Genomic DNA, 14451 nt, shown 5'->3' on the forward strand with positions numbered 1-14451 from the left:
ATTAAATAAAACCCAGCTCAGATCTGCTCAGCCTCTAGGGCTCCCCTCCTCTGAGCTACCTTCAAGTGCTGCATCATTCTTAACCTGGCCATAGGGATAGTAGGTTGTGAGGCCTCAGAAGTGACCTGTTCCCTAGGGTAGGGACCCAGCGGTGAACCAGACACCCTGTTTGTAATCATGCCCTGGGCATTGGCTAGTAACCAAGCAGACCAGGCAGAGAAAATAATGAGGAGCCCTCATGGTGCACAGGACTTTACAGGTAGTGGTGTTTGCACTCACACACCACCCTTTCAGTTTGGAGACCTTTGTTTATGTTAAACGAAGTGGCTTGGACCTCTGCTCATTGGAGTAGTCATATGTTTCCTATTCATTGGAAAACAAAATGCATTAAGAAAGGATTTTGTTTTTTTTTTTTTAAAGATTTATTTGTTTATTTGACATTGCATGAGAGAAAGAACACGAATAGGGAGAGCGCAGAGGGAGAGGGAGAAGCAGACTCCCCATTGAGCAGAGAGCCCAACACAGGGCTCGAGCCCGGGACTCTGAGATCATGACTTGAGCAAAAGGCAGATGCTTAACCGACTGAGGCTTCCAGGTACCTCAAGAAAGGAGCTTTTGTTTTTTTATTTCTATTTTTTTAAAAGATTTGATTTATTTATTCATGAGACACACACACACACACACAGAGGCAGAGACACAGGCAGAGGGAGAAGCAGGCTCCCTGTGGGGAACTTGACAAGACTTGATCTCAGGACCCTGGGATCCCAACCTGAGCCAAAGGCAGATGCTCAACCCCTGAGCCACTCAGTTGCCCCCAAGAAACTAGCTTTATTTTTTTTTTAAGATTTATTTTTATTTATTTATGATAGACAGAGAGAGAGAGAGAGAGAGAGAGAGAGAGGCAGAGGCAGAGGGAGAAGCAGGCTCCACACAGGGAGCCCAACGTGGGACTCGATCCTGGGACTCCAGGATCGCACCCTGGGCCAAAGGCAGGCACCAAACCGCTGAGCCACCCAGGGATCCCCAAGAAAGGAGCTTTTAAATGAGTTTGTAATTTATTAATCCCAACCAAAAAATATATATTTGAAAAAAATCAGGAGCACCTGGGTGCCTCAGTGGTTGAGCTCAGTGGGTTAAGCGCCTGCCTTGGGCTCAGGTCATGATCCTGGGGTCCTGAGATCCAGCCCCACTTCGGGTTCCCTGTTCATTGGGGAGTCTGCTTGACCTTCTCCTTCTGCCCTTGTCCCTCACTCGCACTCAAATTTCTGTGTCAAATGAATAAATAAAATCTTAAAAAAAAAAAAGAAAAAAGAAAGAAAATCATAGAGGATCCAGGTAAGATAAACAGCGTGTGTGCAGGGGGTTGAACAAAGCTAGGTGTGCCTGTGGTCCCAGGCCGCTCGCAGTACCGCTCAGCCCCACAAGGGGCCGCCGCCGACCTCCCTTACGGGGCTCCCCACGGTCCTGCCCAGGTGTTAGGGGGAGCTGCAGGTGGGGGAAGCCTGGGGAGGGAGGTGGGGAATGGAAAGCTGCCCCTTTCCATTCCTAGGCGGAGAAATGGACTGCCACCTGCAGACCAGGTGACCCAGCCTGCGCTCCTACAAACCAACTTTTCTTGCCTCACTTTGTGCTGTTTCCTGGGCTGGGCTGGGCTGGGAGGGGCCCTCCCCTCCAAGTTACCTGGTAGGGGAGTGAGTGTCTATGTGAGTGGCTGATGGGAACAGGCAGGTGAAACCTCTGAGTAGCCAAACCCTGTGTACAAGAATTAATAATATAAAATTTTTTACGATTTTAAAAATTTAATTAACAGAGAGAGAGAGCGCACAAGCAGGGGGAGTGGCAGGCAAAGGGAGAGGGAGAAGCAGGCTCTCCACGGAGCAGGGAGCCTAGTGCAGGACTGGATCTCAGCACCCTAGGATCATGATCCCAGCCAAAGGCAGACACTCAACTGACTCAGCCCACCCAGGTGCCTCAAGAATGAATAATATTGACCTGCCCAATTTTTCTCAAGTTTGTGCATGGACCCAGAAGGCATATAGGTGACCAGGGACCCATCGCATCCTGGGTAGGAAGCATGGTGACTGCAGGTAGGGTGGCCGGACCCGGCCTGACCCCGTAGATCTGTGCTCTGGGGCACTCTGGTTACTCCTCCGAGACTCACCTGCAAGGGGAGGTAACTCACGTTGTCACCTGCGCCTGTTGTAAGGATTAGGAGATTCCCGTGTGAGAAGAGGCACCAAAGTCCCACTTTCAGTACCCGCCCTCCTCCACCCGAGATAATCAGAACCGAGGACCCAGGCTGTAGAACTTGGCAGAAAGGAGAATTCCCAAGCCATAAAAGTAGCCCATCTGGCCCCATCCTGAAGAGGCTGCTCTCTGATGGACCCAGATCCTAAAATGTCACTGGTATTGCACACTGACCGGAGAGGCAGGTGAGGGCAGGCGCCTGGGTTCCCAGGGTCCAAGGTCATTGTGGGTACCCGAGTGCTGAGCCAGGGAGTCCTGGGGGTGAGGCAGGGCAGTCCGGAGCAGCAGCTCACGCCTTTCATCCACTCGATTGCCCCTTTGTTCGTTCAGTCGACCTTTCTGGAGGGGCCACAACATGCCAGGCAGCGTACCAGGCTGCAGGCCCGCCGCTGTGAGCAGGCCGCGCAGGGCACCTGCAGTCTGGCGGGGAGCCCAGAGTCCGGGAAGGAACCTCTGGATTTGATCCTCTCCTGTTCTGGTTGCTTATCCCCCATTTCTGATTTGAAGAACAAAATAAGGCCCAGGTCGCCACAAAGACTTTTTCCCCCTTTTTTATTTTTTTAAAGATTGATTGATTGATTGATTGATTGATTTATTTATTTATTTATTTATTTATGATAGACATAGAGAGAGAGAGAGGCAGGACACAGGCAGAGGGAGAAGCAGGCTCCCTGTGGGGAGCCTGATGCGGGACCCGATTCCAGGACCCTGGAGGCAGATGCTCCACCACTGAGCCACCCAGGCCCCCTCATGCTGGTTCTCATGGGGCTTTTACTCACCCGCACAGCTATCCATTCCACAAGTGATTCTGGGTCACTGGTGACCGTGGGGCCCAGCGCTGGGTGTGAGCAGGATAAGTTTGTTACAACTGCTGCTCTCCAGGGACCTTCTGTCTTGCAGACAGACAGACAAGTGCCCTGACTGCAGGCCAAGGCATGTGAGTGTTCCGGGGGCAGGCAGGGAGGTCTCAGGCTTCCCTCCTATGGGTCGTGGGATGTGAGTCAGGCCTTGAAGGGAAGGTAGGATTTTAACACGTGGGGGAGTGGAAAGGAGGCATCCCACAGGCCTCTCGGAGCCTGTAATATGCGAAGCAAGACAAGAGGACACTGAGGAATCTAGGGGAGAGCTCTGCAGGTGCAGGGGAGGGGCAGAGGGTGACAGGTTGGAAAAAGCTGCTGGGCCAGGTAGAGAGGCTTGCACACCCCGCTGAAGAGCTGGAATGTTCTTTTTTGGGCACTGGGGAACCATTGACAGTTCCCGAGCCCAGGCCTGAGAAGACCAGAGCAAACCTGAGGAAGTAATGTGGCGTAGTACCAACAATGAATTAGAAGTCGGGGAGTGGAGAATGGGGAAAGGAGGCCGGTTAAGATGACAAGAAGTTGTGACAATGGTCGGAGTGTGCTGGAAGCAAGGTTGTGGCCGTGGGAGAAACAGCGAGCGAATTCAGTGATACGGTGCAGGAAGGACCTGAGGACTTGGCAACTATGGACAAGCGGTGGAGACTGAGGGGTGTACTAGATGCTTCCAGGGTTCCAAGCCTGAGGGACTGGTAGGATGGTGGCTCTGGTGAGCAACATGGAAAAGCCAGGAGGAGAGATGCCAGGGAAAAGGAAGGTGGTAAAGTATGTCTAAACATCTCAAGTCCCTCATCACTTCATGCTGAAAAAGGGAATGTTCCATGGGGGAAAGATGTGGGGGTGTGGCCATCAGGTGCACTTCGGTAGTTTGTGCCCTGGGCTCACTGCTCACCGCACAACTGCAGGGGGCGTTGTTCTGTTAGACTCTGGTGGAAATGACGCTGTCCGGAGTGGGACCACCTGGCGGGTGGCCCTGTTGGGTCGGGGGGTTGGACATTTACTTGAGCTGAGAAGGAATCATATGCTGTTGGAGCTCTTGCTTCTGTTTGTGACTCATCGTGATCTTCCTCCTCTTGCAGTTATCGTCTGTGTGACCCTTCTGAGCAGAAGCTATATGGAAAGTCACCACTCTTTGGGCAATATTTTGTTCTGGAAAATCCAGGGGCAATCAAAGTGGCAGACCCTGTGTACCTACTGGGCCAATGATGGGAATCATGTCCTGGAAGATCAGATACCTTTAAAAAAATGTCCTCAAAAACACCAACACTGGAAGCACAGTTCTGGAACTGACACCTCAGCACTTTCCTTAGGTCTGTGACTTCAGGTTTTTGGTCTTTCGGACGTCCTTGTGCCTCAGTGTTCCCCAGTGTCTTTGCACAAGGTGAAGAAATACAGTCTTGATAACTTAAGAGGACTTCAGTAAGTCATTTAAGTGACAAGACAAAATTCTACAAATCCCTTGTGTAACTACGACTGTGGGATTCATTTTCCTTCTTTTCCATTTAGCCATCCAGAGGGCTAACCTCCCTCATCTCAATACCACTCTGTAGGGAAAGAGAAGAGAAGAGCAAGGGGAAAAGTGGGCAAGAGAGAAGAATGTTCTGGAAGAATGCGATGGGAATGAACTAGCTCCCCAAATAAGGCTTGGAGTGTCACATCACTCTTCTCCTCGGGCCCTAGACTAGCTTTTGAGAAGCCCGACCTTCAGGAAATGCTTGAGATGTTACTTTTCCATAGATCTCTGGGATCTGACCCTCTTGCATCTCAGACAATGTCCCTGAGGATTTGATGGATTCTTCGTAGCACACGGTGTTTCTGGGCTGGAGAATGGCAGACAGGTTAGGGTAGAAAGTCAACTCATGAGAGCAGCGTTGCTGTCAGACTCTGATATGGAACGTGTGAAAAGCAAGACACAAACTTCCTCCCCTTGAGACAAAATATCAGATACATCTTGGTTTTCCAAAAGTTTTCCAACATAAGACAGTGGGCAGTAGCCCTAGCGAGGGGAAGACTGCTAGTTCCATGTTGTCTGAGGTGCCCTTTAATATCCCCCAGGGAAATGATGGTGCCCCCTCGGCAGAGGAGCAAAAAGAAGCCAACTGGAGAGCATGCCACCTAGTGGTGTTGACTGATAGCTCAGCCCATGCTGTGGAAAAGATTGAAAAAAATACTGTCGATGGGTTTTAATTTTCCATTCCTGAAATTTTTTTTTTTTATAGAAGTGAGGGGTACCCCCTCCAGGTGCTCTTTGCTTCTCAGTTATAGGTATCTGATTTCCTAAAAGCTCTCAGGAGGGTGGCTGTGCTGTCACAAAGCCCTCCAGGATCCTTGCTGGGCCCGTCAACTCATGACTGGGTACACCTCTTCACATTTGGGGTGAGAAAGTTCTAGAGTCCATGGATGAGAAGCAATGTGATTTTGTGATCTGAAATAAACCACCAAAAACCTTTCAGAGGAGAAAAGGAAAGCGTGTTCTAGTTCATTAAAAACCAGTATCTAATCTTTCTACTGATCCAATGATTTAACTCTAAGATCTGATGAGCCATTTGGCATTTTGTTCTTAGGAAGCTGACCAAATCATGAAAAAATGTTCCCAAACTGTAAGTAAATGGAAGCTACTTTGACTAGTTTCAGATCTTACTAACTTCTTGGCACAGAAATCAGACTCTGAGGCTGACTGATGTGAACGGGCAATAATTCTGCTGCCTGACCAGGGCCCGGGCTCTTACAAATGGACCTGCTCACACACGGCTTCCCCAGGCGAACACCCATCTTTGACGGGCTGTCAAGTGAACATGCTTTTTACCAAAAGCCGTGCATTTTCCACATCGGGTTTATAAAAGAGGATAGTAATCATTGGAATCTAGCCGAGCTCTGAGGTAACGTTAGAAGTTAACAGGTGCACACGTATATGTTTTCTGGTTGGCGGATGATCGCAGTATGTTTTCCGCACACATGGTGTGAAGCGGAGAATGAAAACGATTAATCGGGTGATCTGGCCCATCACCTTCCCTGATAAATCCACTTTATGCTGAAACTACAGATGACTTGAAGCAAAAATAAGAGTTCAGCGAGTCACGTTTCTAATGGGACCTTGGGAACCCATGACAGGATGCACACAGGATTTAAGAAACTGTGTGAACATTGACTCTGAGGGTGGCCAGTGGTTAGGCACCGGTGAGAAACCCAAGGCTGGTTTGGTGGCTGTTCCCAGAGATTTGTAATCAGTGGCCAGCTGAATGCCTTGGACCCAAATTTCTAACCCTTTGTGAATAGTAACATTGACTTCCCCAGTGACCCATTCGGTGTCAAAGGCCATACTTCCTGCAGACCCTGTCATTGTCATGCAGAGGGGGTTCGGACACCATCATTTGTCGAGAGTCCCCTTCTGCCCCTCAGAATGTGAGGAAGATTCCTGTCTGGACAGAGAAGTTCCAATGACCTCTAGAATCTCAGAGCAGTTGCCAAGCTTTCCGTCAGCGAGATTTAAAAGCCATTTACTTGTGTTTATTTTATATTTAATGAGTTGGTTCATGCCAAAGGCCGGGCTGATGTCTCGTTCGTTTATTTTGGATATTGAACATTTGCACACAATTCCACTTGAAATATAAGATCGGGAATATAGACGGTCTCAGACTCTCAGAAAGGTCTTACAGCTTGTGGGTGATGGACATTCGAGGTCAAGCCAAAATATCCACTCCTGATGGGTGTTGTGTTTCATTCTGGGTGGCAACTTTGTGCTGTAATCACAGCAGAGAGTTACCAACCAGGAGCTGGAGATCCTGAAAAGAAAACTGTGAGAAAAGCTCCGCCGGGCAGACTGCTCCAAGGCTCACTTTCATGGCTTTTCCACAGAGAAAGTTGGAGCTTCACAACCAGGAGACAGAGCAACGACTTCTACACACAAGGGCAGAAAAGAATCAGATTAGGCCCGACGGAAATCCGGCAGTTGTGTGGCAATGAGAGATCCTCCTGTCTTTCTGCCCTTAGAGCTGTGGGGGCAAGGTGAGGAGGTGTGCTTGTTGGGGGCTGCCAATTTGGTAAGAGTGTGTGGAGGCCAGGCCAGCTTGTGACTTTGGGAGACTATCTGTGAGGCTGTCACCGACAGCGATGGCAGGCCGGAGCTCCTGGCATGTGTCCCCAGAATTCCGATAGTGTCACAAATTGGAGTGGTCCTTGATGGTGGAGAGCAGGTGGTCAAGAGTCACTCAAATGGCTGGAGTGCCTCTCACACCAGGCTTCGATTGTAGGTCTAACCAGTGGGTTGGTGCTCTACCCTAACACTACACTTCCCTAGGTTTTGTTGGTCCCTGAAATTCTGGAACTTTGCCTAAAAAGGATCCATGGGCCAATAACTCTGGGAAGTCCTTCAGGCCTCTCTTTAGGATTTCTTCAAAGGCCTAGCAACTCACTGGAGGCTTGGGACCTGCAATGAAGAGTTCTGTTTAACACTGCCCTTCCCCAAACTCATATCTGATGGCCTCCTGAGAAACGTGTTCTGACCCCCAGATCTCTAGAGGGAGCACCAGCCAGGGGCAAGGAGTCACGATGAGCAGGAGTGGTGCCCCCATGAGAAGGCTGAAGAAGTTAAAAGAACCCCCAACCACATGAAGGAGACCTCTCTTGGGATGCTTCCTCTTGTCTTATCCCTGGTCCCTGGACTGAGGCTTAAAAGGCTAAAAAAGGAGGTGTGGCGAGAGCGTCTTAGACCAGCTCTCCTTTCATGGGCCTTGGGGAGATGCATTCCTTTCCTGTGACTCATTTTCCAAACCTGCATTCATGGGTGGATAGGGTGGTGGATCAGGGTTGAGGGGGTGGACACAGACTCTAGCCTTGGCCTCACAACAGCACCACACCAGTTCTCCAGGATGCTTTACGCACCAGGGAGGGGCACTATCTTCCCATCTGTTAGCTTTTCCTTTCCCTCGTGACTTGTCAACTAGAATTGCTCCCCACTACATTCAGCAGGACAACCCCAGGGGTCCTATTGCCCCTGCCCATACAAATATACTCACTTTATCCCACGATCTTACATTTGCAAGAACAGTGTTTGCTTCTACCACTTTCTTAGAAATGGACAAGTGAGTTATGATAGTGTCTGAAGTTGCCCAACTTCAAGCAAGAGGAAGAATCTGGTCGAAGGATTCAACAAATGCTCTTGGAATTGGGATAATAGAAGTGTACCTGAGGTATCCCTTTGTCTGCTTTGACTGTACTCTATGCAGAGGAAGGGGCCCAGGCAGCCGTTCTGACGGTGATCCTGTCCTCCCTCAAAACAAAGCTGATAGGGGACCGGCCATCTGGTCCCGTCCTCTTTGGCCTAGCTCAGAAAGAGGAGTTGCCCTAATCACATTATTAGTCTTCCTGGACAGGCTGTAGTAACCAAAGGGGCTGAGAAGTATCTTCTCATCTAGCTTCTTCCAAGGCTGATTTGGATGGGTAGGTCAAGTTCACTCATGTTGGCTATTGACCAACCTAATCTATTCACCCTTGGTGGTCCTTGGTCATGTTCCCTTACCCTCACAGAGCATTCTAGACTGCTCTTGCTCCTACCTCCCTCATGAAACCCACGGCCCCTGACTCTTTCCCTTCATTTCCTGCTCTATGCCTTCTCCCAATACCCGACCAGTATTCCAGACTCCGGTTCTGGTAGTACCCTGTGGGATAGAAGTCAAGGCTCACTTCTCTCTCTCTCTCTCTGTCTCTCTTTGGGATTTGCTGGGAGTATTGTAAATAAAGTATTGTCGTAATTATTTCTGATTAATATTTTTACACCTGATGAGGTTTCAAAGGGATGGGGTTTACTTGGCCTAGGGGAGGGGCACCTTCCAGATGACTTGCCCAGCAATTAAAGTGGCTTGTTAGTTGGAGGCCCAGGATGGCTGAGGACAGCTGGAGAGCTCTTCTCTGCAAGCAGCTCTGGTTAACATCAACCGGGAAAGCTCTTTGTAAACACATGAATAATTGATCGTCCAGCGCTCACATAGCTACTGAGGATCTGAGCCTGTATGACTCATTTGCAAGCCATTCCTGTCGTCTGGATGCCATAACATTGGAGGAATGATGATCGTTTCTTGGAGATTCTTCTGTGGCCAGAGTTGCCAAGACCAAGGCTGTAATGGTTTGTTATGATGACCTTTGTTATTCCATTAGGCTCAATTGCTTTAAAAAATGATGTGTGCATACTTTAGGAACGTTTTTACCCTTTACGTTGACCTGACATCATAGTTTATATTACAAAATGTATTAATGACAGAGGAGTGTTTTCATGTCCCAAGGACAAATTTTAACAACCATAATCTGCCCTTAGTCATCATAAATATAAATGTATTGGTCAAACAGATCTCGTTAATGTGGCCAAGATAAATGCAAGTCTATATTTTAAGGCATTTGAAGTTCTAGAGAATAGTTGGAGCTTTTTGTGGGGCTAAGAGATCTTGTATATGTGCTATCAAAAGGCTGAGAAAATTAACATGCTTCCCCCTCTGGTTTTTCCTTGGACAGATATAAACGTCTTGGGGATGTCAAGATTGTTCACATAGTTTCTGGCCTCCGTTAATGCTTGGTGGGGTGAAGCTTAGTTCTTAAAGCTGTATTCTTTTCATGATGCTCGCAGTGCTTCTGAAAAGAAACAAAATAAAGATTTCAAGACTTAGCAATGTGTTGCTCAACCACATTTTCCTGTATTACATGGTGCCTTGAAGTTTTAATTATATTAGTGCCCCCTGCCCCACCAGCTCGCTTCCTGTAGGAGGAGCCCCTTTTCAACAGATGTGTGGCTGACATTTTGCAATCTATATGCTGGCAGATGGTGTTCTGGGCATGGGCTGGAGGACTGGGCGAACCTTTGTCTTCCTCTCCATTACACCGTGCTCACAAGCATTGGCTGTTGCTGGTGGTGTCCACATTTTAAGCTTCTCAGGCAGAAAATAAATCCTTGTTTAGAATCCCTTTTAGCCGTGTTCTTATTTTGAACCATGACAATGTGCAGCAATGCCTCAACTGCTACTCTGTGAGAGAGCAGACTGCAGGGTGAGGTGGTCTCCCCTAAATATGGTAAACACGGTGCCGTAATTAAACTCTGGATTGTGATCACCTGGCAATGACGGGTGAATGCTTCAAATAAAACCGTTTGCGCTTCTTCCCTTAGAAGCGTCTTCTAAGAAGAATTTTTCCATTCTGAATCTGTTATGGCTTTTGGCAGCACCACATGTTGGGCTTTGGAATCATGATTTTGCCTCGATATCCTCTCTGGGATTGGGGATTGAATTATTTTCTAAATTTGAGGGTGTAGAGATAGTTCTTTTGATAATCTCCTGTGTGGTTTAAACCTTTTGATCCATTTAGAGAGTGAGGCACATACACCCAGGTCCATAGCAGCACTCTTGACGATGGCCAACAGGGGGAAGCAACCCAAGTGTCTGACGACAGATGAATGGAATAAGCAAGAGGTAATAGATGTACAGAATGGAATGTTATTCAGCCTTAAAAAGGAAGGAGATTTTGGCCCATGCTGCTGCATTGAAGACATGATGCTAAGTGAAATAAGTCAGCCACAAAGGGACAAATACTGTATGATTCCAATCACAAGAGATACCTCCCTGACTATAGTCAGACAGACTCAGAAGCAGACAGTAGAATGATGGCTTCTGGGACCCCGGGGAGGAGGAATGGGAGTGTTACTCTTTACCGGGACATAGTTTCAGTTTTGTAGGATTTATTTTTTTATTTTTTAAAAAGATTTTATTTATTTATTCATAGAGATGCAGAGAGAGAGAGAGGCAGAGACACAGGCAGAGGGAGAAGCAGGCTCCATGCAGAGAGCCTGACGTGGGACTCAATCCAGGGTCTCCAGGATCACGCCCTGGGCTGCAGGCGGCGCTAAACCGCTGCACCACGGGGGCTGCCCAGTTTTGTAGGATTTAAAGAGTTCTGGAGATGGATGGTTGTGATGATTGCACAGCGGGGTGAACGTATTTAATATCACTGACCTATACACTTCAAAGTGGCTAAGAGAGTAAATTCGAAGTGATGTGTATTTTGCCACAATTAAAAAATAGCAATAAAAAAAGATAAAAAAGTGGGGCACATCAGAGACTTGGAGTTGATTTAATTCAATCTCCAAGGCCCCTTTTCTGGAAATAGCCTGCCTGTAGTCACTGAGAGAACCCCACCCCCATCCAGAACATCAAGAACTCTTGCTGAGACTAAGAGAATAAGAAAGCGAAATGTACTGACTTTAAACTTTGAGCGAAAGTGAGATATTTTAACTTTGGACTTCCATTTTTTTTTTTGTTTTAACTTTTTGGACCTTAACTTGTTTGGGTTTTTAAAAGATTTTATTTATTTGTTTTAGAGAGAGAGCTTGCAAATGGGGAGAGGGGCAGAGGGAGAGAAAGAATCTCAAGCAGACTCCACTGAGCACAAAGCCCGATGCAGGGCTCAATCTGATGACCCTGGCTGAGATCATGACCTGAGCCGAAATCAAGTCGGGTGCTCAACTGACTGAGCCACCCCAGCGCCCCTGGACGTTAACATGTAAGGGGATTTCGTTTTGAGCTTTGGAGTCCCTGATAATTTGATATTTTGAGAGGAGTTAAGTTCTAATGTAGATCATCTGGCTGCTGGTGTTTTATTGTTGGGGTGCCTTTATGATACCACTGGGTATCACTGCCTAATTTCTTTCTTTCTTTCTTTTTAAGATGTCATTTATTCATGAGAGACACACACAGAGAGGCAGAGACACAGGTAGAGGGAGAAGCAGGCTCCCTGCGGGGAGCCTGATGCGGAACTTGATCCCAGGACCCTGGGATCACAACCTGAGCCAGAGGCAGACATTCCACCAGTGAGCCACCCAGGCACCCCATCACTGCCTAATTTCTAATAGTTATGTTGGCTGATGAGGCTGGAAATAGATTGAGATGGAAAATAGAAGAGTCTACGTGTTTTGTCTTGATGACAGAGAAGCCTTGAAGAACATAATGTACTGTACTGACCTAGCTCAGGAACTTAGAGGGCAAAAATCCATACTGCCTGCCCAGGAGGATCTGGAGGGGAGCTGTGGCTGGTGTTGGGGGGAGCTGAAGATACTGTCCCACTTCTGGTTGACCACAGGCACAATGGGTAAACACGATGGGGTCCCAAGAACAAAAACAGTAGAGGAATTTTGGGGCAGAGATGGTAACTTCCCAGCAATAAACTGCTTCAGTATTAAAATGGCACATAACCCTAAGGTACCAGAATAAAGGATGTTAATTCGTCTTGGCCCCTCTCTGCATCTTCACACTGTCCTACTCAGGAGGGACCCGAGTGGCAAATTTGGGAGCAGTAGTTGAGCTCTGCCCCTCCTCCTCCACCTTTCTTCTTGGGCTCTGCTCATTTTCGAAGAACAGGGTCCTGGGCCTCTTTGAGCTGGGAGATGAGCTTGGTTGGGACCCAGCCCTGGTTGGGAGAAGACTGTGGGCCTATCGAGTACTGCCTGAGGTTGCGTGGAGAAACTCAAATGCTGGGATTCAGCCTGACAAATTCCATTGCTTCTATATTTCTAAACCACATCCTCCAAGCTAACTTTTATCAGTAATAAAATAGATAGTTTGATCTAAAACAAGAGGATTTGTCTTTGATCTAAAACCACATCCACATTCTCATTATGCCTTCACATTTGTAGCATGTCATGAAGTCTGCAGAACACTGTTGCCCGTGCTCGCTCTTTGATCTTCTGGCAACCCAGGGGGGTTGGATGGATGTGAAAGCTTTTGGTAAGCTGCTTTGGTGTCATAGTCACACGTATCTAATTGCCTAAGTCCTGTCAGTGAGCTTGGAAGAGATGAACTAACTTGCCTGTGTTGTAGGTGAAGGGCTAGAATTAGAACCCAAGGCTTCTGGCTTCGAATAATGTGCTCCTAAAGAATCTGTTAGCAAGAATACTTGCAAAGAAGGGTGGTATCTGCAACTGGACACTGACTGGCTTAATCCCAGAATCTTGTTTTGAGACATCTGCTTTATGACTTCATGAAGGGACCTTTAGGATCAGTGTCCATAAGCTCTAGTGTGTATGTAACTCACGTGGGAACCTTGATTAAAGTTGATATTCTTGTAGCTGACACCCAGAGAGGCCGATTGGGGTCCACAGTGGGACTAGGGATTCACCTTTTTATAAAGACCCAACTGTTCTAAACTCTTATCTGTTTTCTGTAGACCAAGTTCTCACAATCCTCACCCCACTTTAATGTGGGTGTGCTCCTTAATGGTGACACAGACTTGGATGATGGTTTACACTGATGCAAACACACAGAGGCCCTTCTAGCCCTCAGGGTACCCTAGGACCCCCTTCTGGATGCAGTGGCCCTGAAAGAGAGAGGATCTCGGAAGGCACCAAACCTACAGCCTGAGCCTCCAAGCAACCGAGTTAACTGCTACATCATTAATTCATCCTGAATTAATTTACCAGGAAGGGGCAATGCTTGGGGCTTCAGTATTGCCTGTGTGTACATGGATGCATGAGGGAGTAAACGAGAAAGTATGTTTTGTAAGAATATTTGCTTCTTTTGTTAATCAATTAGTGCCTTTCAATGAATCAACAAATAAGGAGGAGGCCCCAAATACAACAGTAACAGTGTAAAGAGTATGGGAGCCGATGGTATGGTTTAAAAAAATATTTAAAGACAAGGTGAGGATTAGGAATGCTGATGAGTAATTGCTACATTTTCTAAGGGCACAGGGAGATGCTGTGAGCCTACTGGTTTTTCTCTCTTTCTACCTCCCAGCCAAGCTTCAGAGGAAACTCCACGTGAACTGGAAAAGATGAATTTCAAGCTTCATTGAGAGCTCTAAAACCTTAAATCCTTCTTGAAAATAACCTGCCTCTCAGGAATCTTTGGTCCCCCCCACCCCAAATTATAAAGCTTTTTCCTTGGGCTGTGGAATGGCTGCATTATTAACTATGATTACTTAAGTCTCTGAATAGAAGGATGTAATAAATCTGAAAGTATTTGTTCTGGTTTGTGACTAAGCAAAACTGTATAATATTAAATCAGATGTTGTTATAAACATATGAAATAGCACATTTTTTTCCTAACTTAGGGCATTATGGCATGAAGCTTCTGGGAATCTTAAAAAAATGTTTTTACATTCTTGGATCTTGAGATTGGCTTCTGCTAAGTTTTCTTCTTTCTGAGCACTGATGCCATCTAATAGTGCTTCTGTTTAGATCTCCGTTTTCACAGTGAGTTAGGGAGGTTGAGTAGAGGTGTTCTTACTTCTTTGCAGGCTATTTTTCTGGGGTCGAATTGGTGACCCAGGCTCTGTGTGTGTGTGTGTGTGTGTGTCCATGTGTGCCTGTCGGGTG

At 47.3% G+C, this 14451-nt stretch overlaps 1 protein-coding gene across 2 annotated transcripts in view; it reads left to right on the forward strand.

Moving 5' to 3' along the window:
- The window catches only part of MTARC1 (mitochondrial amidoxime reducing component 1), a 30534-nt gene extending 20775 nt beyond the window's left edge, over nt 1–9759 (forward strand). Inside the window, exon 8 of one of the 2 annotated variants that reach the window (XM_025420958.3) lies at nt 4184–4324. Coding sequence is in view for 1 of the 2 variants with exons in the window: in XM_025420960.3 (XP_025276745.1) it covers nt 4184–4310 (127 nt within the window). In the remaining variant the exon portion in view is untranslated. Of the gene's footprint in view, nt 1–4183 lie in introns of both variants that reach the window. The other variant, XM_025420960.3, reaches the window with a different exon arrangement.
- Nucleotides 9760–14451: the final 4692 nt, after the last annotated feature.

This window comes from Canis lupus, chromosome 38 (assembly GCF_003254725.2).
Source record: "Canis lupus dingo isolate Sandy chromosome 38, ASM325472v2, whole genome shotgun sequence".
Classification (NCBI taxonomy): Eukaryota; Metazoa; Chordata; class Mammalia; order Carnivora; family Canidae; genus Canis; species Canis lupus.